Source organism: Glycine soja, chromosome 12 (assembly GCF_004193775.1).
Source record: "Glycine soja cultivar W05 chromosome 12, ASM419377v2, whole genome shotgun sequence".
In the NCBI taxonomy this organism is placed as follows: domain Eukaryota; kingdom Viridiplantae; phylum Streptophyta; class Magnoliopsida; order Fabales; family Fabaceae; genus Glycine; species Glycine soja.
In genome coordinates, this window is record NC_041013.1 from 14,077,111 (window position 1) to 14,103,051 (window position 25,941).

The following is a 25,941-nucleotide window of genomic DNA, read 5'->3' on the forward strand; positions in this document are numbered from 1 at the left end:
AAAGAAATATTTTCAAAATTTGAACCCATGACTTTTAGGTCACAAGATTGATCAATTTTAATCGTAGTATCAAGACTCCAGCTAATGTTATTGTCAAAAAAGCAAGCCGTATATATATATATGCAAGGAAATGATATATAGACATGTATTATTCCTCTTGAATTCTCTTTTTCTATTACAGTATATCATATATTATAATTTACTATGTACCAAAAAAAAAATATCGCATATTATATTTATGCTTTTCTCTCATTTCCTCTTTTAAGTATTAAATATGAGAAATTATTACTTGAATTGAAACTATCACTAAACAATCTCTACTTAACATATAATATCTGAGTTTATTAACTCTTTCTAGTAAATTAAAAACTTAATTGCCTATGATCTTTGTTTTTTTCCATAAAAATAAAAAAATAAATATAAAAACTTTACAATAACTCATATTTTATGATTAATATTAACTGAGTTAAATCCATTCTAACTTAGTATTACATATGTGATTTTCTTAAGAGAGTTAATAATTTCTAATTATAGAGTTTAGTATGCACCAAACTTTTTGCCATATGCAAAAGGACAAAAGAGATGAACAGAAATAAACCAAGATGGCCCATAAAATGTCTACTCAGTAGCCCAGTGACGTGATCTCCATACTCCATCTTCCTCTACTCCCCTATTCCTTTCACTTTCACCTTTCACCTCCCTCTTTCCCTGGCTTTATCTAGAAAAAAAAACCAATCCCAACCCCCCCTTCTCTCTCTCGGTCCTAATTCATCATTGTTCCACAATTTCCACAATGTCCAGCAGTGGCAGTCACGGTACAGAAGGCTCATCAAGCAACATTCCCATAGAGTATCAGCAGCAGCAGCAGAGTCCAGTGACACTTAGCCGCTATGAGTCACAGAAGAGAAGGGACTGGAACACTTTTGGACAATACTTGAAGAACCAGAGACCCCCGGTACCTCTCTCTCAGTGCAATTGCAACCATGTGCTCGATTTCCTCCGTTATCTGGACCAGTTTGGCAAGACCAAGGTCCACCTTCAAGGGTGCATGTTCTATGGCCAGCCCGAACCCCCTGCGCCCTGCGCCTGCCCTCTTAGGCAGGCCTGGGGGAGTCTCGACGCCCTCATAGGCAGGCTCAGAGCTGCCTATGAGGAAAACGGAGGCTCCCCAGAGACTAACCCTTTTGCCAGCGGCTCAATCCGCGTCTACCTTAGGGAGGTCAGGGAGTGCCAGGCTAAGGCTAGAGGTATAGCTTACAAGAAGAAAAAGAAGACCACAAAGGAAAATGCTGAAGAATCATCAAACTCTTCCATCCACTTCTCTTGAATATTCTTCTCTGGAAGTTGTGTTTCACCTAATATTGGTAATTATATAATTTTGTCATCACTTTTATATATATATATATATCAACAATGAGGTTTGAATCCAGAATCTCATACAAATTACTCAATTTGTTTCATATGTTGTTCCTTCTATCCATGCAAGCATCAACTTATGTTGCTTGTATGGTATATCAAAACCTAAAAATCTAAATGTTTTTACATATATGTGGTGAAGTGAAGCATCAAGGGATATATAATCATCTAGACGATCTAGTTTATATAATTATGTGTGTCACTAATTAGGACTATATGATTTTTGATGTTATGAGATAAGAGAAAGAAAGAACTAAAACATATATATGGGTTATTAAGTCATCATATTAAATTTCTAGAATTAAAAGGATGGATCTGGGACAAAAAAAAAACTAATGCTTTATACATTTTTCTTATTCCTTGAACCAGGTAGCTAACCAATAATATTAAAGTGTTGGTACATTTTATACCGACAAAAGTATTTCCAATGCCGTGTTCATCAGGTTGAAAAATTAGAGACGACTGTAGTAATTAATATAGCTGGGGAGGATTAATTTAATCCCCCTGCTGGCTTTGCAACAAAAACAATGTTTTATGGTACATCAATTGAATATTTTATTATTTTTATGACTTACTATCTCTTAATTTTTGCCTTTTAAAATTAAGCAGATTTTTTACACAATCAAGTGAGTGAGATGTGTCGTATATATATACTTTGTGAAGTTATACTAAGCATCAAATTATCGAACATTTTCTTAACATATATGATTATTTAAGGTTCTAGTTTTCAAATAAAATATCTCATCAAATTATAAAACTTTTTTCTTATTATGCATGCTCTTTGCAAGCCTTTTTCTAATTTGCAATTTTATTCTAAGAAAAACATGATTGAATATAATAGAATCTTTCGGATAGATGTTGTTGAAGCCTAATGCTAATTAAATATTAAATGTTTTGTTCTTAGCCTTAGCATTTCCCCCACCATCCTCAATTCTATGTCCCACTTATTGCTATATCTTTAATGTACAAGATCCTAACAAGAAGTGATTTGATATACACTTAGTTATCTTTTCTCCACTATTTTTGTTTCGCCATGTACCTTGATTTGATCATGTCGTCTAGTATCTGATTCTGATAGTTTTATCCATTTATCAAAAAGCTTCTTAGTTTTCTAATGTATCTAGTACTACTCATGATGTATTTGGCGAGCAAATATTTCTTTGGTTAGGCGAATGCTTAAGCTTTGTGCTTCCCGTCACCTCACATGTTTTTGTCGGCTTTTGTTCCAAGTGGAACGTCTTCAATGACAATTTGAATAGACACACGTTTGTATTTTGTATATTAAAATAGAATATGAAATGCTAATTGAAGGTACAAGCACTTGGTTTCATGTGATTATTCTACTCAAACTTGTCAAAACTTACTGCACATATTGATTGTTTTTTAAGCTTAATTATAAGTTTATAATTAAATTATACAGATGCATATCTAGTTTATTGAGCTTTGTAAAATTTTCTCAGGACTTTTTAAGTTTAATGCTTCCTCTAACACAGCAATAATGCAGAAATCATGTGTAATCTCTGTTCAAAGTAAGTTAGGGTTTTCTATGTTGTCTTCTGATCAAAGTATATATGAAACTATTCTTGGAGCAGCTTTTATGCCGAGTCACAGATTTTTCTTGAAACAGTAATTAACATTCACTTGTGTTGTGTGCTCCCTGAGTCAGAGATGAGAAATGTGCCATGTTGGCCTGAACCTGCATCAGTTGGGGACTTGGGGCCAAGTTTATCTCTTTTTCTCTGTTCCATTTTCTTCTCTCTTTTTTTTCTAGCCGTAGGTTATATTAAAGTTATGAATTGTAATATTTACACGTACACACGTATCATGTTCATAGGTTTCATGAATTATATATACACAACACCAGCTAGCTCTATAGTCTACCTCATCATCAAACAGATCACTGCTTAAAAATAGTGTCATGTGTTTGAATTATTAAGTTGAAACACTTGAACTATTAGCTAACTGTACCATGTAGAGTTTTTATCGGATAAGCTAAGTTGTATCATGTGGCATGCATGTTGTCTAATAGTCGATATCCTTTTCAAACCTTTCACCTGGACGACAACCATCCTAAGTAACCAATGCAGCATTTGGATATTCATAAATGTAATTCATTAGGAAACTGTGTTTTCCTTCTATTTCTTTTTTTTTTAAATTATTATACTTTTAAATAAAATGCGTGATGCTTTTTTGTTTTGATGTAAATGCATGATACTTTTAATTAAAAGGGCACACAACCTTGATGTTCTTAAATTTCATAAGATTTAGTAAGTTATATATGACAGTGTAAATTATTTGTTCCAATTAACTGATTACTTGGATATATATATATATATATATATACATTCTTTAATTTGTTCTTCAATACTTTTGAATATGCACAGGCCAGCCGGATAAAAATATTTCATTTGGACAATATGCTACCTGCTTATTGAATGCTCTCTTTGATGTCCATGCAGGATAATGGGGCATATATATATAAATTAAATTGGAGGAGTTCTTTACTTTTAAAGCACAGTTTATGCGAGGTTTCGTTTCTATATATTCGGTAATTTGATGGCACCCCAGTACTTTTAAAGTTTCTGTTTAATTTGTTAATTACCTGAGAATTTGTAATTAAGCTCTTAGCAGTACCGAAAGCTCGTGACACAGTCGTTTGTTTATGCCTCAGTGTATCTTATATTCAAACATGATTTGCATATTTACATATATAGTTGTTCCCCTTTTGCATGCATCGGTTCCTTTAAAATGTAAGACGTATTTTAATAAATTTGGTTTCATATATATACTTTTCTGATTAATGTTAAGATCTGTCTTTTTTATCTGTTTAATAATTACTTCCTCTCATGTGAAGTCTCGCTTTATGGGAGTCTTTTGCGATTAATACAAGTTCATAGTGGTGACATGGATTATTAACTTGTTCCCTAGCTATGAATAGAAATGTGATTCAGGGTGTATTGAAGAAACATGGTGTATTTACCAAAATCTGCAACTGACTAACGTCAGGATAGAAGTAGCCTGGATGAACTCCACGATTTCACATGTCTGACTGTAGGTATCCTCTGTTAGGAGAACAATAGGAGGGACCTACAAAACAAAAGTCTCCGACACTCAAGTAAATATGTGAATGAGTTGTGAATGAGATTGAAAAAGGTGAAATAGAACCTAGTATTTATAGAGTTGGATGGGAGCTTCAGTTCCTTGTTTGTAGGAGTTATTACGGTAGTGTAACAGGGAGACAACCACGATAGGTGCGAGAGTTGCAGGTTTGTCAAGCTTGTTAAGACCCCAGCTTGGACAAGTGTTGCCCAGACTGTTTCTGCTAAGTTGTCCAAGGAGGACATATTTTTTATTTTACAGGTGAAGTTTGACATGTCAGGTGAGTAAAATTCCTATATTTGATAATTCTGTCCTTTTCTGATCGTTGGAAAACGCATTAAAGACATGTGTTTCGTTTGTCTTTTTCCGCAGGTGAGTGCAGCACACACACGTTACTCTTGCTTACATGTCACTCGAGGAGTGGACACATATTGGAGACGCGGTGTGTGGTGCAAATTTTCAGGGTGTCATTTCAGCTCCCACCAATTACCAAAGAGTCGTACCTCCACTTAAATAGAGTGTACATTTGGTTTTTGATCACCACCATTTTTTAATTCCTGCTTTGAAATCTCCTTGCCTTCTGCTCACGATTGCTTTGATTTCCCCTTCTTCTTTGTTTGTCTTTCTCGCTTTTAAGATACATTCCCTTTCACCATGTCTTTCATCTCTGATTCTGCCATAGGTATGGGCAGAAGTGACTCTGGGGCTTCGATTCAGCAACTCTTGATGGAACGAGAGTTCATTCCAATTGCAGCTCCTCCTCGGAGGGGACACACCATGAAGCTTTTGATAGTGATTCCTCTTTCTCTGAGTGGTTCGTGGACTCACGCCGTGTTGGAGGGGGTACTTCTCGTCCCTGTAGGAGGGCACAACCTTCTACTGCTCCTCTGGACGAGGAACCCATTTTTGTTCCCATGATTCTTCCTCCTTTTGCTTTTAGGGAGCGAGAATGAGTGGTGGTGGGGATGCTAGGGTTCCCCCCATAACAGGTGTAGCCGCAGTTCTGGGTCTTCTTTGTCCCCTTTTACCATTGATAGATATGAATGGATAAGGGACAATGCGTGGAAATACCGATCCTCCATTACTTTTATGGCGAGCGCGTTGCTCTAGAGCATTAGTTGAGGTTGGCCAACCTAGAAGACTCCTGCAAGATGGTTTTCCAAGCTTGTGGGAGTGATGATTTTCCCTTTTTGAAGACGGTGTCAGGTTGTCCACCCTTCTTTATTGTGTACCGTTGTCTTTTTGAAGTTTTGGGTCTACTTCTCCCCTTGAACTCCTTTGAATGTGCTACGTTGGAGCATTTGAATGTGGCACCCTCCCAGCTTCATCCCAATAGTTGGGTGGTGGGGACGGCCTTCAAGGTCTCCCTCTGTTTCAACATTTGACCTAGTGTGCCAGTGTTTCTTTATTTATTTCAAATGAAGTTAACAGGCAAGATAGGCTAGGTGTCCCTCAACAGCGTGTCTAAGAAGCTGTTTGAGTTTGACTCAAACATGTTTTTTCGATTCAAGGACCGCTTTTTCAAGGTCCTAGCAACTGATGTCGTGGCTCATAGGCTGCCATTGATGGTCCCGCTTCCCGTTTTACTAGTAGTCAGACCCTACCAGGTTCATGTCTTTTGACGAGGATCTATTGACCTTAGTGGAAAGGGTTGACAAGGCTATTTTGGAGAAACTGCTAGCCACGTTGGATGCACGAGCCATTTTGTCCTTTCCTTCGGTGAATGATCCTCTCGCTGCCTTATATGGTAAAATATTTTACCATGTCTCTTTTTTGTTTGATGTGGGTTTTGGCCTGAATTAACCCTTGTTACATGTTGTTTGTTTTATAGATATAATGGGTGACTTTGCAAGGAGGCCTTTGGTCTAATAGGTCGGACCTGCTGGTGGGATCGTGTCACCATTTGTTGTCAAGCCTCCTATAGGAGAAAGGGGTCAACCTGCTACTAGGGTTGACCCTAATGATGATGAAGTTGTTGAGGTCACCCCTAACATGTCTTCCTTTGTCTTAGCTAAGAGGAAGCGTGATGAATGCACTGAGTTATCAGGTCGTAAAAAGTGAAGGGCCACTCTCAGCTTTCGCGCTATGAAGCAGGCTATCGGGTTGATGTCCGATTTGGGTCACCCTTCTATTGCTAGTTCGCAGGGTCCGCTTTCAGCTCCGTTGGCTATGCAGGCTACTTCTACTACTCATGCTCCTCTAACTTCTCCTTGTGTTCCTACTCAAGAGGTTTCTATTTCCCCTTCTACTGTGGCTATTGCTCCGATCCTTTTGGTCTCTCCTATTATGACTCTGCCTTCCACCATTTTACACCTTTGCTCAGTGCTAGCGTGACAGTTGTGAGTGCTTCAACAATCTCGCCTTCTTCTTCCTCAGCTTTGTCAATTTTCACTTTAGCTGTTTTGGCATGAGCGCTGCCTTCCTCTTCTTCTCGCCCCAATGTCTCCCTAGATCACATTTATACTTCTCATGACACTCTTACTAGCTTTTTGTCTTTCTTTAAGAAAAAATCATTCGATCAGTTGGGGTTCAAAATGCAACTAATTCTGCAAAAGTCTTTCTCTAGTGGAGCCTGGCAATTTTGGAGGGGAATGGAAAACGACACCAGAAAGCTAAGAAGGGTGGTGTCTTTAGAGGCTGATGTCGCCAAGTGGAAGGTCACTGCTCGGAATGTTTGGAGAGTGGAGCGTCCCAAGGTGGCCAATGCCACTGTCACCTTTGTTGAGGTCATCAGGTCCAACCATCAGCCATCGTCCGAGGTTGGTGATGTTCTTGCCATGCTGTTGCGCACCAAACTAGATAGTGATGAGGTGTTTGGGCGTTGCAAGGACTTGCAGAGAGAGAAACATGACCTGGCTGACAATGTGGAGAGCACTGCTACTGAAGGATGAGCTCGCCAAGGTGGTTGTTGACCTCCAGGCCCAGTTGAAGGAATCAGAGTCCAAGCCGGAGGAGTTCGAGCTCGGGGCGTCAAAAGAGAAGAAAGCCAACAAGGAGCTAGAGGAGGAGCTGTTGGTGTTCAAGAAATAGGTTGTGGAGCAGCACGAAGAGGGCTATTTACAAGGCTGTCAGGCAGGTCAGGTTCTTTACCAAGAATCTTGACTTAGGTCTTTTTGACCCATTCAAAGACGTGAAGAACGGTGAATTGCTTCATGAAGAAGAGATAGCTGTCATAGAGAAGGATGCCAACGGGGAGTAGGATGTTGGGGCCAATGTTTAGGCCGTTCTTTCTTTACTTTTGTCTTTACTGTATTTTGGGCCGTAATAGAACTTGTTTTGTTATATGTCTTGCATGTTGTTGTCTTTTATCTATGCATTGCTTCGCTGCTTGTGGTAGTAAGGATAGGTCACCTTGATAAGAGTGAGATCTTGGAAGCGTAAGAACCAAGCCTTGGCGATCTTGTATGAAATAGACATCTAGATGGAATAAGATCATCTCAAATTTGATTTCAACCTAGTTAAAGGTCTTGTCAATCATCTGGTGATACTTCCTTTCTCTTTGCAGAGCTTTTCACCTAAGACCAGTGAGGACTTAGTTTGATTTTTACTTGGTTGAAGGTCTTGCTAACCAGTCTGGTGGTATTTCCTTTTGCCTTGAGGAACCTAGACCTTTTGACTATGCTCATCATAGTTTCAAAAGAGTGAGTTTACCATGTATGTACCTTGGGTTTTTATAGGAGTGCATACCAAGGGCAGACTTCGGGTTTCTTGTGTTCCTGCAAAGATAAAGTTTAATAATAAATAAGCTAATTAAGGATGAACCTTGCGTACCTTAGGTTCCTACAAAGATATAACTTAGCAACAAAAGGGCTCACCAAGGGCGGACCTTGGGTTTAACGAGCTTTGAACATGGGATAGGTTTGTCCTGCGGTTTGGCGAGGCTCACCAAGGGAGAACATTAGGTTTGTCGAGCCTTTGGAGATGCGAGACTCACCTAGGGAAGACCTTGGATTTGATGAGCCTTTGGAGAAGCGAGACTCAACAAGGGTGGACCTTGTGTTTGACTAGCCTTTAAAGATGCGAGACTCCCCAAGGGCGGACCTTGGGTTTGACGAGCCTTTGGAGAAGCGAGACTCACCAAAGATGGACCTTAGGTTCGATGAGCCTTTGAAGATGTGAAACTCCCAAAGGAATGACCTTGGATTTGACGAGCCTTTGGAGAAGCGAGACTTACCAAGGGAAGACCTTGGGTTTGACGAGCTTTTGGACAAGTGAGACTCACCAAGGGCAGACCTTAGGTTTGATGAGCCTTTGTAGAAGTGAGACTCACCAAGGGCAGATCTTGAGTTCGACTAGTCTTTGGAGATGCGAGACTCACCAAGGGCGGACCTTGGGTTTGACGAGCCTTTGTAGAAGCAAGTCTCACCAAGGGCGGACCTTCGGTTTGACGAGCCTTTGGAGATGTGAGACTCACCAAGGGTAGACCTTGGGTTTAATGAGCCTTTGGAGATGGAAGACTCACCAAGGACGAACCTTGGGTTTGATAAGCCTTTGTAAGGTTGACACAAGAAAATTATAAAAAGCTGAAGGGAGATATAACTTTATTCAATTTAGTCACTTGAGTACAAATTTCCTTCGTTCCCAGGTGTGCCTTGTTAAAACCTCTTAAGCCAAAACCCTGGTTTTTCTCTTTTTGGACAAAAGACTTGAGTAGAAAAAAGAGTACAACACCTGGTCTTGTAATAGGTGAACTGAAATAGAACTTTAGATGGGTAGCATTCCATGTTCTTGGAATTGCTTTACCATCCAGTTCCTATAGCCTGTATGCTTCGTTCTCTAGGCTTGCCACGACCCTAAATGGACCTTCCCAGTTGGGTCCTAACTTTCCCACTCAGGGATCTTTCCTTGCTTCACCACACTAGGTCGCCGAGTTGAAAGGCTCAAGGCTGCACCTTGGTATTGTATCTCGTTGATGCTTGGAGCTTGGTTGCCTTGCCACTTCCTAGATTCTGGTCATCTCTTGGACTTCGTCCTTTGTCTCTAGTTCCACCCTCATCTTTTCTTCATTATGTTGTTCCTGGAAAAACAGCCTTCTTGTCGACAATTCCCCAACTTTGTTGGGGATCATGGCGTCTGAGCCATATGTAAGTCACAAAGGAGTTTCGTTGGTTGTTGTCTGAGGTGAACAATGATAAGCCCAAAGTATGTTGGGGGAGTTCCTCTTTCCATAGACCCTTGGACTTGTCGAGTCTGGTGCGCAGCGATTTAAGGATGACCCTATTGGTTGCCTTTGCCTGACCGTTGGTTTGGGGTGTTCGACAGAAGTCATGAGGTGCTTGACACCTAGCCTCATCAAGAATTCTTCATATGCTTGAGCTTTGAATTGAGTACCATTGTTAGTGATGATGGTGTAAGGGAGGCCATATCTGCACATGAGATGTTTCCAGGTGAACTTTTCTACCTCACTGGATGAGATTTCTCATAATGGCCTTGCCTTAATCCATTTGGTGAAAAAGTCGACGATGACCAACAGGAACTTGACCGCTCTTGGGGCCTTTGGCAAGGGACCCAAAATGTCCATCCCCCACATCGTAAAAGGCCAAGGGGAGCTCGGGCTATGGAGATTGTTAAGAGAGGTGTGTGGAACGTCTATAAATTCTTGGCATCGTCTGCACCTCCTTGTGAAGTCGAAGATGTTGGCCTTAAGTGTTGGCCAATAATATCAGGCAAACACCATTTCGGTTGCCAGGGAGCATCCCCTAATATGAAGGTCACAAATACCTTCATGTAGCTCTCGCATGACATAGTTTGCCTGTTGGTTGTTTCAGCATTTGAGCAAGGGTGTTGTCAACCCTATTTTGAATAGCTTGTCATCAAGGATGACATAGTAGTTGGCCTTCCTTTTCAAGCGTCAGGCTTCATTTTCATTTGATAGCAACACCCCTCGAATTAAGAAATTCTTATAGGGAGTCATCCAGTCTGGTTCCTCCTCTTCTTCTGCCATGACCTCCTTGGTGTCTATGGTTGGAGTTTAGAGTGTCTCCTAAATGATGGTTTTGAGATGCTCGATCTTTTTAATGTGGGCCAGTTTGGAGAGCAATTCCATTTTAGTGTTGCTTTCTCTTGGAATGTGCTACATCTCAAAGTAGTCAAAATCATCAATGAGGGTTCTTGCAACATGGTAGTACCTGAGCAGTACTACCTCCATGGCTTGATATTTGTTGGCAACTTGCCCTTCCATAAGCTACGAGTCAACGTAGTGTTCAGTGGTCGGCAAGTGTACCGATTCACACAAGTAGTATAAAACGGTAAAATCGAGTATCGTATCCTCAGGGAATTTGTTTCACCCAGACATTGTACATTCAGTATGCAAACATTTGTATGGATTAAAAGCAGAGTAAATATCAAGTTGGATTCTGGACTAAAATCTATTTGAGCATAAACTAAATATCTAAATTATGAAGGTTTTCAGTAGAACTCCCCAACAAAGAGGCTTAGCCTTCCATTACAAGCAATGCAATCTCACAATACTAGGAAGGAATAGCTTTGAGTGAAAGAAAATGGCAAAAGGTGGTTAAGGATGTCTCCTACAACCTCTAAACCCTAAACTTCACTTCTTCTAACCTAAGCTCTCTCTGCTGCTCTCTTTCTGTCTTCTGTTCTTCAAAAAATGCGCTCCTACTCAAAATTCGGCCAACCTCAGTGTTATAAAGGCTCTTGGACCTTTCAGCTTTTGAAGGCTCGCTAAGCGAGAGTAAGTAAATTTTGGCTTAGCAAGACTAGGCGCACTGAGCGTGAGAAGAGACAACGTCCTTGCTGGGTGGGCTGGTTGCGTGCTGGGTGAGCACATCTCTGACTTATCTTCTTTTAGGGTTCCCCAACCCGCTAAGCGAGTTGTATGCCTCGCTAAGCGGATGCCACTTGCTGATCGGATCTGCTTCGCTAAGCAAGTCATTAGCTACTTGAACCTTATCTTCTTTGGCCTGAAACTGAGTCGGATTCAACATTAACTCATAGAATGTGAGTATCTAATCTATAAAATCACACTAAACATAAAAATATGTACAATTCCTACAAAAAGAACCATAAATTGGAGGTAAGGCGCTATTTCCTTGCAAATATTCAACATAAAACTAACTCATGAATAGCGACTAACACGTAGCACCTTAGCTTCTTCGCCCTCACTTCTTTTGCTAGCTTTAGTTCTGGTATAAGTGCCTCATATTCATCTTGATTGCTTTATGCTTTGAAGTTAAGCTTGAGAGCTTGCTCTAAAGTAATGTTGTCGAGCTCCTTAACGATGATGCCTGCCCCACTTCCCTTAATGTTGGACACTTCGTCCATGTAAAGGTTCCACCATGAGTGGTTTGGTCGTTGCCAGCAAACTCTGCCAGAAAGTCTGGCATGAACTGGGTATTCAAGGGGCCACGAGGTTCATACTGGAGATCGAACTCTGATAATTTTACAGACTATGTTATCATCCTTCTTGAAAGCTCAGGCTTTCGCTACACCTACCTGATGGGTAGTTCATCTTGACTACCACTTGGTGACTTTGTACGGCTTGAGGCATCAGACTGAGGTTATGAGTGCTAGTGCTACCTTCTCTATCATCTAGTATCGCTTCTCAGCATAACGAAGGATAAGACTGGTAAAGTAGATAAGAAAATGGTATTTTTCATCCTCTTGTATTAGAGCTAAGCTGACAGCCTCGTCAATACTGAGAGGTATAGGAGTAGGGGTACTCCTGGCTTGGGTCAACTCAGGATTGGCGGTGTGGCAATTATCTTCTTGAAAGCCAAGAAAGCTTACTCACAAGATTCCTCCCATAGGAACAACTCAGTTTTCCTGAGTAACTTGTAGAATGGATTCGCTTTCTCTGCGAGCTTTGGGAGGAACCTAGACAAGGACCCCAATCTACCATTCATTTTATGGACTTCCTAGACGCTAGTATGGTTGTGCATTTTTCGGGGTTGGCTTCTATTCCCCGATGTGTGATCATGAACCCAGGAACTTTCCTCCGCGACCCTGAAAGTGCATTTTTTCGGGTTAAGCCGCATGTCGTAATTGCAGATTTCCCCGAACACCTCTTTCAAGCCTGCCACGTGTTGACTTACGTTGCGAGACTTAACAACCATGTTGTCACAAAGACCTCGACATTTTGTTCGATATGTTGTTTGAAGATCTGGTCCATTAGTCTTTGATATGTAGCTTTTGCATTTTTTAGGCCAAAGGGCATGACCCTGTAGCAAAAATTAGCATCCTCAGTTATGAAAGTTGTTTTTTCTTCATCTGGGGTGTGCATTCTAATTTGATTGTATCCTGAATAGGCATCCAGGAAACTCAATACTCAGAACACGGACGCGTTGTCCCATAGCTTGTCAAAGTTGGGCAACGGATATGCATCCTTGGGGGATGCCTTGTTGAGATCAGTGTAGTCGGTGCACATTCGTCATTTGCCATTGGCTTTCCTGACCATGACGATATTGGCTAGCCAAGTAGAGTACCTAAATTATCTAATAAAGTGGGCCTTGAGTAGCTTGTCTACCTTCTTTTTGACTGCTTTATGCTGCTCTTCTCCCATCTTCCTCTTTTTCTGTGACACTGGTTTAGCCTGGGAGTAGATGGCTAGTTTGTGGCATATGATGCTGGGGTGGATACCTGGCATGTCAAATGGTTGCCACTTGAATAGGCTGGTCTGCATTCCTGCGTAGGACATCAGCTATGCACCTATACTCGTGGCTAGTAAGGTCCTTGCTAAGCTGCTTACGTTGCTCAAGTTTGGGTCTGAGTTGCAGCTTGACAAATTCTTCAATAGGCTTTGGGCCTTTATCAGCAGTGTCATCACACGAATCCACATCGAATACACCATCTTGATCTCCCAAACTTGGTTTGTAGATGATCAGAGTGGGGATAAGACCTTTCGTCCATGCTCATGACTAGACTGCCACCGCTAGTTGTGGGATGAGGCCTGCCTGTCGCTCTAGTGGGAGGATAAGGAATTACTTTTAAGCTTTCAGCATAACATTGTCAGGCTTGTTTTTTGTCTGCCTTGACAGTCACGATCTCTCCTGCCAAGGTTGGGAATTTCATCTTGAGATGTGATTTGGAAACGATGGCTCCAAGTTCATTCAGCGTTTTCCTGCCAATCAAAGCAAAGTAGGGGGTATTTGCATCAATAATTAAATACCTAACTTTGAAGCTCCATGAGAGCTAAGCTGACCTTGACCGAAGGTGGTCATTAGGTCTACGTAGCCTTTAGTCTCTACTCTTTCTCTAGGAAAATTGAGGAGTGGTCCAGAGTGTGGCTAGACTATATCAGGCGAGACTTCGAGCCTCAGGAATGTTTTCCAGTAAAGTATGTCTGTGGAGCTGCCTTGGTCAATGAGGACCTTGGACACCATGAAATTGGCGATCACGATGGAGACAACCATGGGGTCGTCCTGGTTGATAGGCTTGATGCCTCTTAAGTCTTTGTTCGTGAAGGTTATGGGAGGAAGGCTTCTTGGTGATTGTATGTCAACACAGTTGATGTCGATATCTAGGATGGCATGGAGGTGACATTTTCAGGATTGACTAGATAGCCCTCTATAGGAAAATCTGCCCGTAATGGTGTTGATTACACCTCTAATTTGTTAGGCAAGCTTGTTTTCCTGCTCTTGTTGATGTTGACGTTCGTGTCTTTGCTAGTGATGCCTTTGTCTTCCTCTTTCTTCTACTTTGTCCCTCCTTCTATCAGTATCATGACTTCTGTGCTAGTCCTCTTGGTGTCCTCTAGGTCTTGCTCCTATTGGGTTACTGTTAAGTCTCTTCATAAATTGGGCTAGATATCCAATCTAAATGAGTTCTTCAATTTTATCTTTCAGAGCCCAAAAATCTTATGTATTGTGACCATAACTACGATGGTATCTATGGTTTTTGGTTCTAACTAGGGCCTAGGAGGAAGTGGCGGAGGTAGCTTTATGGGTACTTCTGCGTTGAAAGCCTCCTTTAGAATAGTGGTTCGATTGGCCATCTGGGGTGTGTGGCGCTCACACCTAGGTCCCCTTGGGAGACGTTAGCGCTTGTACGGCTTGTGCCTTTTGTCTGACTTGTGTGAGTCGACCCAGTTGCCTCCTTCTCTTTTGTCTCGCTTTTGTCTGACTTGTCGGATCTCATTTCTAAACCTTGACATTTCCTTCATCTGACTGTTAAGTCTCGCTTTTCATCCATGTTGCTAGGAGGCTTCTTGCACAAACTATCAGTGAACTTGCCAGGTCACAGGGCAAGCAACTTGGTGTGTAATGCCACTTTGGGATTCAGGTTTCTGATCTAGATAGTAAGTCAGTCGAACCTATCCATGAACTTCGAGAGTGATTCATCGTCCGCTTGTTATAGACTGGCCAGAGGAGCGAAGGTCATGCGGTGTAAATGACTGGTTGCATACTGAGAGTTGAAACGCTCGACAAAGGTGTCAAATTTGTCGATGGACATTGGAGGGAGTCCCCCACACCATGTCAATGATGCTCCTTTGAGGGCCATTGGGAAGACGCGACACAAGATTGCGTCGTCGTTGGTGCAGAGATTAGCCTTGGTGAAGAATGCATCTAAATGTTCGTCTAGGTCGGTAGCTCTATCATATCGCTCTAAGTTAAGCGGTTTCAAACCTAAGGGTAGGTCAGCCTCCATGATGTGGTCGACAAAGGGATGTCCACGAGTCATATGACCTTCACGACGGTGTATGTACGAGAGACTGGGATCGTCTTACGTGCTGACTATTTTTCGGGGTGTGACTCCCGTTAAGTACACACATGCATTGTGTGGGCAGAGTGTTCGTTGCCCTGGGGGCGTCTAACATCAGCCTCTAACTAGTCGTGGTCAACCTTTAGCTTTATGAGTTCCTCCTCATGGCATTGATCCATTTCTGCAATACGGGTTTGGAATTGTTTGAAAGTGTCATTGTTTGTCATGGTTGTTTGGGGAGGGTTGGAGCTCTCTAAAGATGTCTTGTATCTGAGGCTAGATCACATGCTAACCAATGGTGAAAAGAGGCCACGAGGTAAGTTTTATCGCAGCCCCATGGTGGACGCCAAATGTACTTACCAAAATCTAAAGCTGACTAACGTCAGGGTAGACGTAGCCTGGATGGGATCCATAATTTCAAACATCAAATTGTAGGTACCCTCTGTTAAGAGAATACAGAGGGGACCTGCAAAACAAAAAACTCTGACACTCAAGTAAGTACGTGAGTGAGTTAAGAAGGAGATTGAAAAGGGTGAGATAGAATCTTATATTTATATAGTTAGATGGGAGCTTTGGGTCCTTGTGTTGTAGGGGCTGTTACGGTGGTGTAACAACCCTTACAGATAATTCCTAGCTTGTAGATAATAACTAATAGATAAGGTGTTGCTTATAGATAATTGAGTACCTGCCACTTGATAAGGGAGTTATAACATTATCATTAATATTCAAATAATGAGGTATCTAGAGATAACCTGCCATCCCAGTAGCCTAGCTGCTAAGGGTGATGCATTCGTGCTCCTGTGCCAGGGCTGACGTACGTATTGGAGCACCACGTCACTTGCCACGTCCATTTTGTGGACCCCAGATAGTACACATATGGCTTGAGAGAATTTTGATATTTTCATTAAGAATCTGTTATATATATAATTTGAGATATACAAAGCTTAGGTTTTCCTCATTTAATCTGGGTTGGTGGCCTGGGTGTATATTAAATAAGGCAGAGGTGCAAGTTTTAGCTGTAGCAAAATCTTTCAGTATGCCAAGGTAAGGTAAATATTACTTTTTCTTAGTTTAGTCAATGTGAGACTTTTCATTTCTAGCACAAAGTCTTATAGCTGGCCAGAACTATTAACATAAAAATGTTGATGTTTATTTATTGATAGAAAAGATGATCATGTCACTTGTTAAGGATGTTTGATGTGTTTTTTAGTTGTAAGTTTTTTTAAAAAATAAAAACCAATTTTTAAAATTTAGTTTTACTTTTTTTTTAGTTTTTAATTTTAAGGTAAACTCATTTTAAAAGTTTCAATCCTATAAAAATTTGTACAAGGATTTGTTTTAGTGGTGATAACAACGACCATAATGAGAGTGTTAATCGATACTAGTGGTGGTTATAGTGATATTAGTATTTAGCGGTGACGATACCAATACCATTGCTGGTGGTGTTGGTGGCAATAGCAGTGTTAGTAATATTAGTGGTGATGGTAATAATGGTGATAAAGATGATAGTAACAGCAGTGGCAATACTAATGTAGGTGGTGACGATAATGGTGTGATGTTGATGACAAAAAGAATAGTGGTGACAGTGACAACGATGGTGGTAGTGTCGGTGTCAATGATAGTGATAACAATAATGATAATGTTGATGTTGGGGACGACAAGGATATTAGTGCTAATGGTGATGATAGTGGTGTTGGTGCTAGTGGTATGACAATAAGAATGATTATTGTCCGATGTAGAAAATATAAGATTTTTTAAAAAACTAAAAACCAAATTAACAAATGATTTTTTCTTGGTTTTGAAAATTAAGGTGAAACTATATTGAAATTGAATTAAAAATTATTTTAACTCCTTTTTTATCAAATATGTTTTGTTTTAAAAATTGCATTTTGAAAACTCAAAAGTTCACAGCCATCCAAATGGGCCTAAAGCATTATGATTAATTGAGGATTTCAATCCTTGATCAAGTGTTTTTCTAGTAAGCTAGACGCACTACAAAACCATCATCAGCACATAATTAAGGCTCTTTAATTTCTTAATATGCTTATGGGTTATGGCAACTGGCAAATGATATAAGAAATTACACTACTACAAAAGCCGCCTTTTACATCGGTTAATTACAACGTACTACATCGGTTTTGACCTATCGTTGATGGAGGTGTCGTAAAAAATAGCAATGTCTACAATGCCGGTTTCAAAAGACCGTGTTTGAATGTCGTTCATTCTAAGACGATCTCTCCACGTGAAGACCGTCTTAGGAATAACGTTCATTCTAAGACGGTCACGACGTGAGGATCGTGGTAGCATGACGTTCATTTTAAGTCGATTTCCACATGAAGACCGTCTTAGGAATAACATTCATTCTAAGATGATTGCGGCGTGAGGACCGTCGTAGCATGACGTACATACTAAGACGATCCCGGCGCATGACCGTCATAGACCGTATGTCATTCTAAGACGGTCGTAGATGCAGGATCGTCTTAGAATTAAGTATATTCTAAGACGGTCGTGGCAAGAACCGTCTTAAAATGATGTTTTTTTTTTTTTAACAATATATACAATCATCATCAGCTAGCAGCGATAGGCCATATGGCCCATATTACGTACACATTTTATTTTTTGGCCAGACAACAACCATTACATGCATATACAGTTTGTGCAGCTGTATATAACAACCATTAATTATTATACATATATATATATATATATATATATATAACAATTATTAGCATTATATTACATATATTATGTGCAACAAACATTGTGTACGTATACAAACCATGGTAAGCCTAGCCTGAGTTCTCCCAATAAGTGGACAAAAGGATCGACAATTCAGTTGCCTTGAGGGGTTATAATGGTAGCTGTTGGGATGAAATTGAAGTCCCTGGTGGAAAACAAATTAATTTGTCAACATAAGGGATGAAGTGCAAGTTGAAAGGCATCAATTTCAGATCAGCAGAATGTTTAATTATCTAGTAATTAACTAGGAATAAATGAGGTGAAAGGTTAAAATTTCTGGTAGCAATCAGCATATGGACACTCATGTATTTTAGATTGAACTAAAAAGACTTAAATTAAATTCATGATCATAGTTTATAGTTTAAACCCTATATTTTATCAAATGGGTTCAAGTCGAGTTAGTTAACCCCATTTATTTTGTCACCTCTAACAAATAAGACTAAACAAGAAACAAAGATATAATGGAAGGTGGAGAAGAGTGAAGGAAAGTATCAAAACCACACAAGTTCCAAAAACTTAAACTACAAAACTTTTATTTTCTTGTTTCCAAAAGTGAGCTAAGTTGCTATTAAAATTTATTTAAAAACTCATTTCAACCTCATTTTATTCAAACATTTTTTATTCTCAAATTTAAATTTGAAAATCAACAACTAAAAACCCACATCTACCTCGAATGGAGACTAAAATTTTGTTTCTCAATACACAACATAAATTTGTATAACAGAGAAAAAGAAAAATGAACAAGCTTTACTCATTCATTTTTGTAACTCTATTACATGGAATAAAAATACACATCAATAAATACATATACTCCTTTAGGTTTAAATACACTTGTTTGTGCCCATAATTTAGCTACTTTTTAGTAGTGAAAATTTTTCCTATAATTTTTTTTGTGGTTAATTGGTCCTTGCCACTCTCTCAATTATAAATTAAAATACACAATTTCCTATACGTGTATTTTTCACACTACTTTGACATTTGCCTAAGATTTGTCTATAAATTATATGAAATTATCCTTCCTTAACTTTTATATGTTCATTTGATTTTCTTAATTATATATTTCTTTCAATTTACCTTATTTTATTCAGTTTCTAAATTGAATTGCATAACTTTTTTTGAAAGAAATTATGTTGAAGTCCCTGGTGGAAAAAAAATGAATTTGTCAACATAAGGGATGAAGTGCAAGTTGAAAGGCATCAATTTCAGATCAGCAGAATGTTTATCTACTAATTAACATCCAATGACATCAAGTTGAAAGGTTGAAAGTTCTGGTAGCAATCAGGAAATGGACACTGATGTACGTCCATCCAGGTCCATAGTAACAAATAGAATGTAACCAAAGAAAGTTGCTATGATTTAACATCATAATTAATCTCAGTAGCAATAAATAATCATGAATAGAAGTTGGCATATTACCTTTTGGAATGAACTTCTGACAACGAATCAGACTTCTGGATCCTCGATCAGCTCCTCAGTGTTAGGCACAGTGTCCCTAGGAGTATAAATGCCTGAGTCCGGTTCATTAACCTGCCATATATAACTTGCTTGTCTTATTGATAACAGAATTTATAGCAGGTTCACTATCAGAAATAATATTTTCAAATTGGTCATTTTAACAATAATACCAACCATTATTGCTTCTTATTTAATCAAATTTATGCACACAACTTTGCAATTATAAGTATACCAATGAATGGGCCCTATTGGCCTTTGCTGAATACCATATCCAGAATTTTATCTCATAATGATATCAAAGAGTTTCTGTAATCAATAAAAAAAATCATTCTATAAACAGGCACCAGCATGTTTGACAAATACAGGGGTGGGAAATAACTACTTATGTTCACCATATGTCATTATGAATACTCAGAAAAAAATCAAATAAAAACAAAGTATATACAGTATACACCATTAGCTAAACATAATTAATAATCCTTGTAATTGTTGAAAGCATACCACAACTACCAAATGCTTGATGTATCTATCTCCAAGTATAGAAAATGGATGATGTCTACTAGCTTTTCCATCACCATTAGATACAACAATCAGATTGTATACTGGTATAATCAATGGATCGCTCAAGCAAAAGAGGTAGCAAATAATTCAAAAAATAATTGTTATTATGGGGAAAAAGAGGGAAAGGAATGTAGGTAAACTGAAACATCAACAAAAAGACACTAAAAATAATTGAAGGATTTCGGAAATAACACTTTTAGCCAAGTCTGGATGTAACTAAACAACATTTCATGGTTTAGCTCACCTAGAGTTTGGTTTTCAAGTAAGTCCAATGACATCGTGTAATCCATATAATTGACCTTACCTAGTGAGATAAGGCTATTGTTGGTGTGATTTGGCTCATATTTTAAGTAAATACAGGCCAAGATGTACCTCTTTCTGTAGCATTTGAATTGTCCTGTTCTTGAAGCTTGCGCCGATAATGTTGATCAAATCTGTCTAAGGCATGCAACTGATGATATAATTCCTGCACTCAAAGAAAAAAGTCAAACTAAATTAAATGACGTCTTCATAAAATCAGTTGTACAGCTAAAGAAATAAGAACCAACTTTCCATCAAGATGTCTATTGGTTCTCATATTTTGCAGAATAAAGGGAGATGAGTTAGAATCAGTTGATGCCTCATTTTTCAGTTTATAAAATAAATAAAGCAGAGAATAACAAAATGTAGAAACAGAACCAAGGTGAGGGCCAAATGAGGAAGTAGAATCATTTCTCCGAAAAACAGGGGCAAGCAAAGAAGAACCACGAAGGCCAAAAACGGGAATTACTAAACCTTATGGTTCCTTCGTCCAGAGAACAATATTCACCAGTATCAACCTTAGTGTCATTTTCAAAAGCTTCAAAGAGTTGCCAACCCCATTCACGATATCTGTAATACAAAATATTCATATCTGATTATTTGAAAGAAAAAAGAATCAGGAAAAACAAAATTAAGGTTGTTTTGACTGTTTCTTACACATGGCCAGAAGAAATAGAAGTATAAACTAATCTTATACATAAGAAAGCATGTTTAAGTGACATCTTCTGCTACCTTCAAATATTGTAGGTCTTCAAAGTTCAGCATATTGTTTTTCATTGCCTGTTTCTTTGTAAGGCCTTTAGTGGCACCAATAGCAAGTGTACCAGGTAGGAAACACACCTGAAAGGGCAGCATCAAACTTTACATCAATGTTAGTAGATGCATATGAACATTAACCAGGCACCACCTCTTAATTATGACAAGAAACGATAGTTTTCTACTAAACTGAACTGCTATTTGATGCTTTATGATCAGTGTCCAATTCACAGCTGAAGGAAATCTATTGAACTCCAGCTTCACCATATGTCAGGGACAAAAACTTTTTATGAACAATAAAGTTACTCAGAATCTATTGAAATCTATTTTATGCTTTATGATCAGTGTCCAACGAAATGCAGAACTAGAACCAAGCACAGTCCAATGCAAAGAAGAACAAAATTCAGAAACAGAACTAAGCTCAGGGGCAAATGAGGAAGCAGAATCAATTATATCAAAAACAGGGGCAAGCAATGAAGAACCACGACGGCCAAAAAGGGGAATTACTAAACCTTATTACCTGAAGGATTTTGTGACCAAATAAGGAATGAGGTGGCACAATAGTGGTGCTTAGCAATGCAGCAATCTTGGTAAAGTTCCCTTTGTCGGCTGAAGTGGCACCATTCTGTTAGGATTAGGTTCCTCCTTTGTATTTTGTTTTTTCCTCGAAGGCAATATGCGAAAATAACCATTAGAGCTTGTTAGTGGAAAAACTGTATATAAAAAGAACAATTTATGTATCTAATGGATTAAGCAATAATACAGAATTTCCCTTCCTCACCTTGTTTTTGGAGGTGCATAGGCCTCCAAAGCTAGGAATCCCATTTCTGCTGTGAACATATTCCGTCCATTTTCAGGCACCTCAACTTCACACGGTAAAAATTACATAATAATAAAAAAAAACAGATAAAGGTACTTATTCATATGAAAAAGCTTGCCTACCTACTATATTAGGCAGAGAAGTTTTACTGACTGGTCCCTTCAAAGAAACACAATGATTGTCCCAATCCAATTTGGTCAAGTAGTCCAACATTCTTCCACCCAACTTGGAAAAAGGGCAAACTGGTCCGCAAAAAGAGCCTAGTGTGTTAGCTTAGCAAAGCACAAACAAGTGAGCATAAAGCACAAACAAAACATTGTTAGCATTGCCAGATTCAGAAAACAGAATTTAAAAGCGTAGAAAGAGCCACCTGCTTTGATTCATTACACAAACCAATTCATTGCAGAACAGGCAAGTGCTGAAGTTACCAAACCATTTTCTTTATCCCCATCGCTGAACTGCTTTCATTAATAACCCAATGACCAACTCCACCACTTTGTCTCCACTCAATCAGCAACTACTCCCATGACATGACAACCATGGAGAAAAAAAAAACAAAAAGAAAAACATACCAAATAAAGCTAAACAATACCACAAATTGATACTACCACATACGAGTAGCAACTACCAACGATTAAACCATACAACAACCAATAACAGTTGATATTTAAGTAGACGTGTTTTTACAAGCTAACAAATATGCCGCCCATTTATGTCGGAGTCTAGTCAAAACCTCCGCGTCTAATGTCGATGCATCCGAAAACCACAACAAAAATCAGAAGCGAGGACATAATTATTAAACACATGTAATAGTAATTTACAAATATTAACCATTTTTCATTATTAATTTGTGTTATTAAATTTACCATGTGTCATTCATCCTTCAAACCGCCAGTAACTATGCACCACATCCAATGCATCACATAATATCCACACTCATAGGATTTGCTTTGAACATGACTCTAAACTCAACATACAAAAAAGTTGTTACATTGAAAGCATACAATTTTACCAACGTGTTAAGACAAACAACTATTGATAAAATCATTATTAACCTTTGGTTTAATCCACCTAGGAGCAGGTTGATCAGGCATAGCTTTGAACACAGAACAAAGAGTTGCCAATGTGCCCTAAAGTCGACAATTATAATTAGCTACTTAAGAAATCAAATATTTTATAGTTGAAATACAAGAATTGAACTTACTGGTTCGAGTATGCTGCCAAGTAAGTTGTCGTTGCGACTCATTCACCCACTTTTCAATGTAATCTTGACATGCTTGACGTCTATACCTAGCATTGTGTATACACTGAGGCTCAAGGAACCCATACACTGAACCATTCCCTCTGCTTGTACTATAGTCATCCATAAACTTGTTAATGTTTCACATAAATATTCTTAAAGGATTACATTCAAACAAAATTCATTGTGACCCAATAACGCTTCTAACTGAATTTACTTACATCATCCACAACTGTAGGACATAAATGTTCAAACACTTGTCACATGAGATGATTTCAGTTATATCATAATGTGTGATGTAAAAGGATGCTTCAACATTTGGAATGCCATATTTCGTCCCATCCCACAACAATTGAACTGGCTTCATGTACACGTCATACAAGATCTTCATCAATTCTCCCAATGGATCTTGTCCATCACCTATATTGCACTTCTCTACACGTCGAACCGGTTTTGCCACATTATTGTCTGAATCCTATATGGTTAATGCCATATCACATTGTCGTAACCCCCACGAGACAATAAGTGTAGGGAATCATTGAATTTTTGGATTTCCTGGGCTTTTTTCCATATTCCCTGTCATCAAGTATAAACATTGTGTAATAAATAATGAGTTCAACATGATGAACATAAATGAAATGTCATAATTATAAATGAGTTACATCAAACCTGCCAATGCGGGGTTTGCCGACTCTTCGCAAATTGTTCCCAAGCATCGGGTTCTAGCCCATACTTAACAGAAGGATGAACTTTGTCCTCACCATTATTTGCAAAATATACATATTTACTGGTGAGGGAAGACTTAAATTGCCTCCATCTGATGGCAACCGTTGACATCACCTTTTTCTGTGCCGTTAATCCTTCAGGGATATCAAATTTACCCTGAAATAAAACAAGTTTTTAAGTAAACCTCTAGTGCATTCTAGACATTAATTAGCAAATTATTGAAACAAAATGAAGCCTACACCGTTACTTAACAGCACTTACCATAATGTCATCCCATATTATGGTCTTTAGAGACTCCGGGACATCTTTCCAACTAGAATGTACAATTGGGGTTCTTTCCCGTGCGACTATCCCCATGTAACTATGGCCCTTTTCTTTATAAGGGCCTGATCCTCTACCAGTTGTGGGGTTGACATTAACAGTAGGCCGTGGCTGGTCCAAGCTTCTGGAAGTCAATTTTTTGAGGTGGGTACTTTTTCTAGTCTTCTTTGACATACTCCCCGAAGGAGCATCTGAAGGTGGAGGGGAACTTCCTGGGGGTGTTGACATTAGTCCTATGCAAAATAACAATGACAATCAGCAAACACAAAGTAATTAAAATTACAAATAAACTCTCAAAATGCACATTAGCAAATATATAAAATGTTAAATACTTAATTATGAGGAACTAAACATGTTTTCCGTGTTTACCGTAGTTAAATAGGTTCATTTTCCCATAAACCTTCATCATGATCGTTATGATTTGCATGTACATCGTCTTCTTCATTTTCAGCATTTATGAAAGGCATTTGGGGGGATAACGTGGCCATGTCGTTAACATCAAGTGTTGAAGCATACATGTGGTCAACGATACCGCTAATTTTTCCCTGTAGAACAACTGACCATGTTGGGTCACTAGGATCTTTAACATAAAACATCTGCCTAGCCTGTGCTGCCATTATGAAAGGCTCATCCTTGTACCCTACTTTTTTCAGGTCAACCAAAGTAAACCATATTTTATCTTGACAGACATTGACATTTCCATTAACCTAGTTGCACTTGAAGACAGGGACTCTAAATTCACAATAGTCAAGCTCCCACATTTCTTGAATGACACTGAAATAAGCCATTGACGCTCGTAGTGGATTGTTATTTGATGCACTGCTAAAGTGATCTGAATGAGCATCAACGGTGACCCCACTGTTTTGCACGGTACTCTTTCAGTCTTGTGACTCAGTGTAGAAAGAATAGTTGTTGATATCATATCCCTTCCAAGTAAGTACATTGAGATTTGGCCCAATAGCTAACGGTCTTAATGTTTTAGAAGCAGTGTCATCAGCAAAGATAGTTTTTCTAAACTAGTTAATGAAAGTCCTATTGTGTTCTTCCAACACCCTCATCATGTTGAACTTTGGGTTAGTGGCTGCTGCATGTTGTTTGTGACGATCTATGTACAATATAACGTATGCCATGTTGTTCAGTACATAAAGATAGGCTTGGGAGAGCTGTTGTTGATCTATGGTTACAACATTAAATCCCCATTTCAACCAAATCTTGCCGACATTTCAAACCATCTTTTGTCTTGTCTTTAATGTTAAGAAGAGTGTCAATTAAACTATCACACACATTCTTCTCAACATGCATAACATCTAAATAATGGCGCACATGTAGATCACACCAGTAAGGCAAATAAAAAAATATTGACCGTTTCTTCCAAATGCTCTAGTCCGACCCATCCTTTTTTGTGTGTCTTCCCAAACATAGTTGTGATGCCCTTCAGCCGTTCCAAAACTTCGTGTCCGATCAATGGCTTCGGTGCACAGTCAATCTCAGTTGTTCCATTAAATGCTTTCTTCATTCGGCGATATGGGTGATAATTAAGGCTTTAAAAATCTTCAATGCCTTGTATAAACTGTCTTCTTTTCATGCTTTAGTTGGAGGTAACTTGTGTCTTGCTCACATATAGGACATGCATGGTGGCCTTTGACACTATACCCACTCAAATTCCCATAAGCTGGAAAGTTGTTTATGGTGCAAAATATCATTGCCCACAAACTAAAGCTCTGTTGAACATTGGCATCATACACTTCAACCCCTTCTACCCACAATTTTGTCAGGTCTTCAATCAAGGGAGCAAGATACACATCATTGTCATTTCCTGGCTGTCTTGGACCAGCTATCATCATAGACA

The 25,941-nt window shown here is 39.0% G+C and overlaps 1 protein-coding gene and 1 long non-coding RNA gene across 2 annotated transcripts; one reads left to right on the forward strand and one right to left on the reverse strand.

Annotated features, from left to right (window-relative positions):
• The first annotated feature begins 645 nt into the window (after positions 1-645).
• On the forward strand, positions 646-4,200 carry LOC114379388 (protein LIGHT-DEPENDENT SHORT HYPOCOTYLS 10-like). Its single transcript, XM_028338030.1, has 2 exons — positions 646-1,364; positions 3,876-4,200. Exon 1 carries the CDS (start codon positions 794-796, stop codon positions 1,325-1,327), a length of 534 nt encoding a protein of 177 aa, XP_028193831.1. The 5' UTR covers positions 646-793; the 3' UTR covers positions 1,328-1,364; positions 3,876-4,200.
• A 13,037-nt stretch (positions 4,201-17,237) lies between these two features.
• On the reverse strand, positions 17,238-22,126 carry LOC114379622. The gene is made up of 7 exons (XR_003659548.1): positions 21,928-22,126; positions 21,506-21,851; positions 20,962-21,069; positions 20,704-20,799; positions 20,302-20,395; positions 19,330-19,440; positions 17,238-18,058 (listed from the first exon to the last, which is right to left on the reverse strand). It is a non-coding gene; the product is annotated as an uncharacterized LOC114379622 (long non-coding RNA).
• Positions 22,127-25,941: the final 3,815 nt, after the last annotated feature.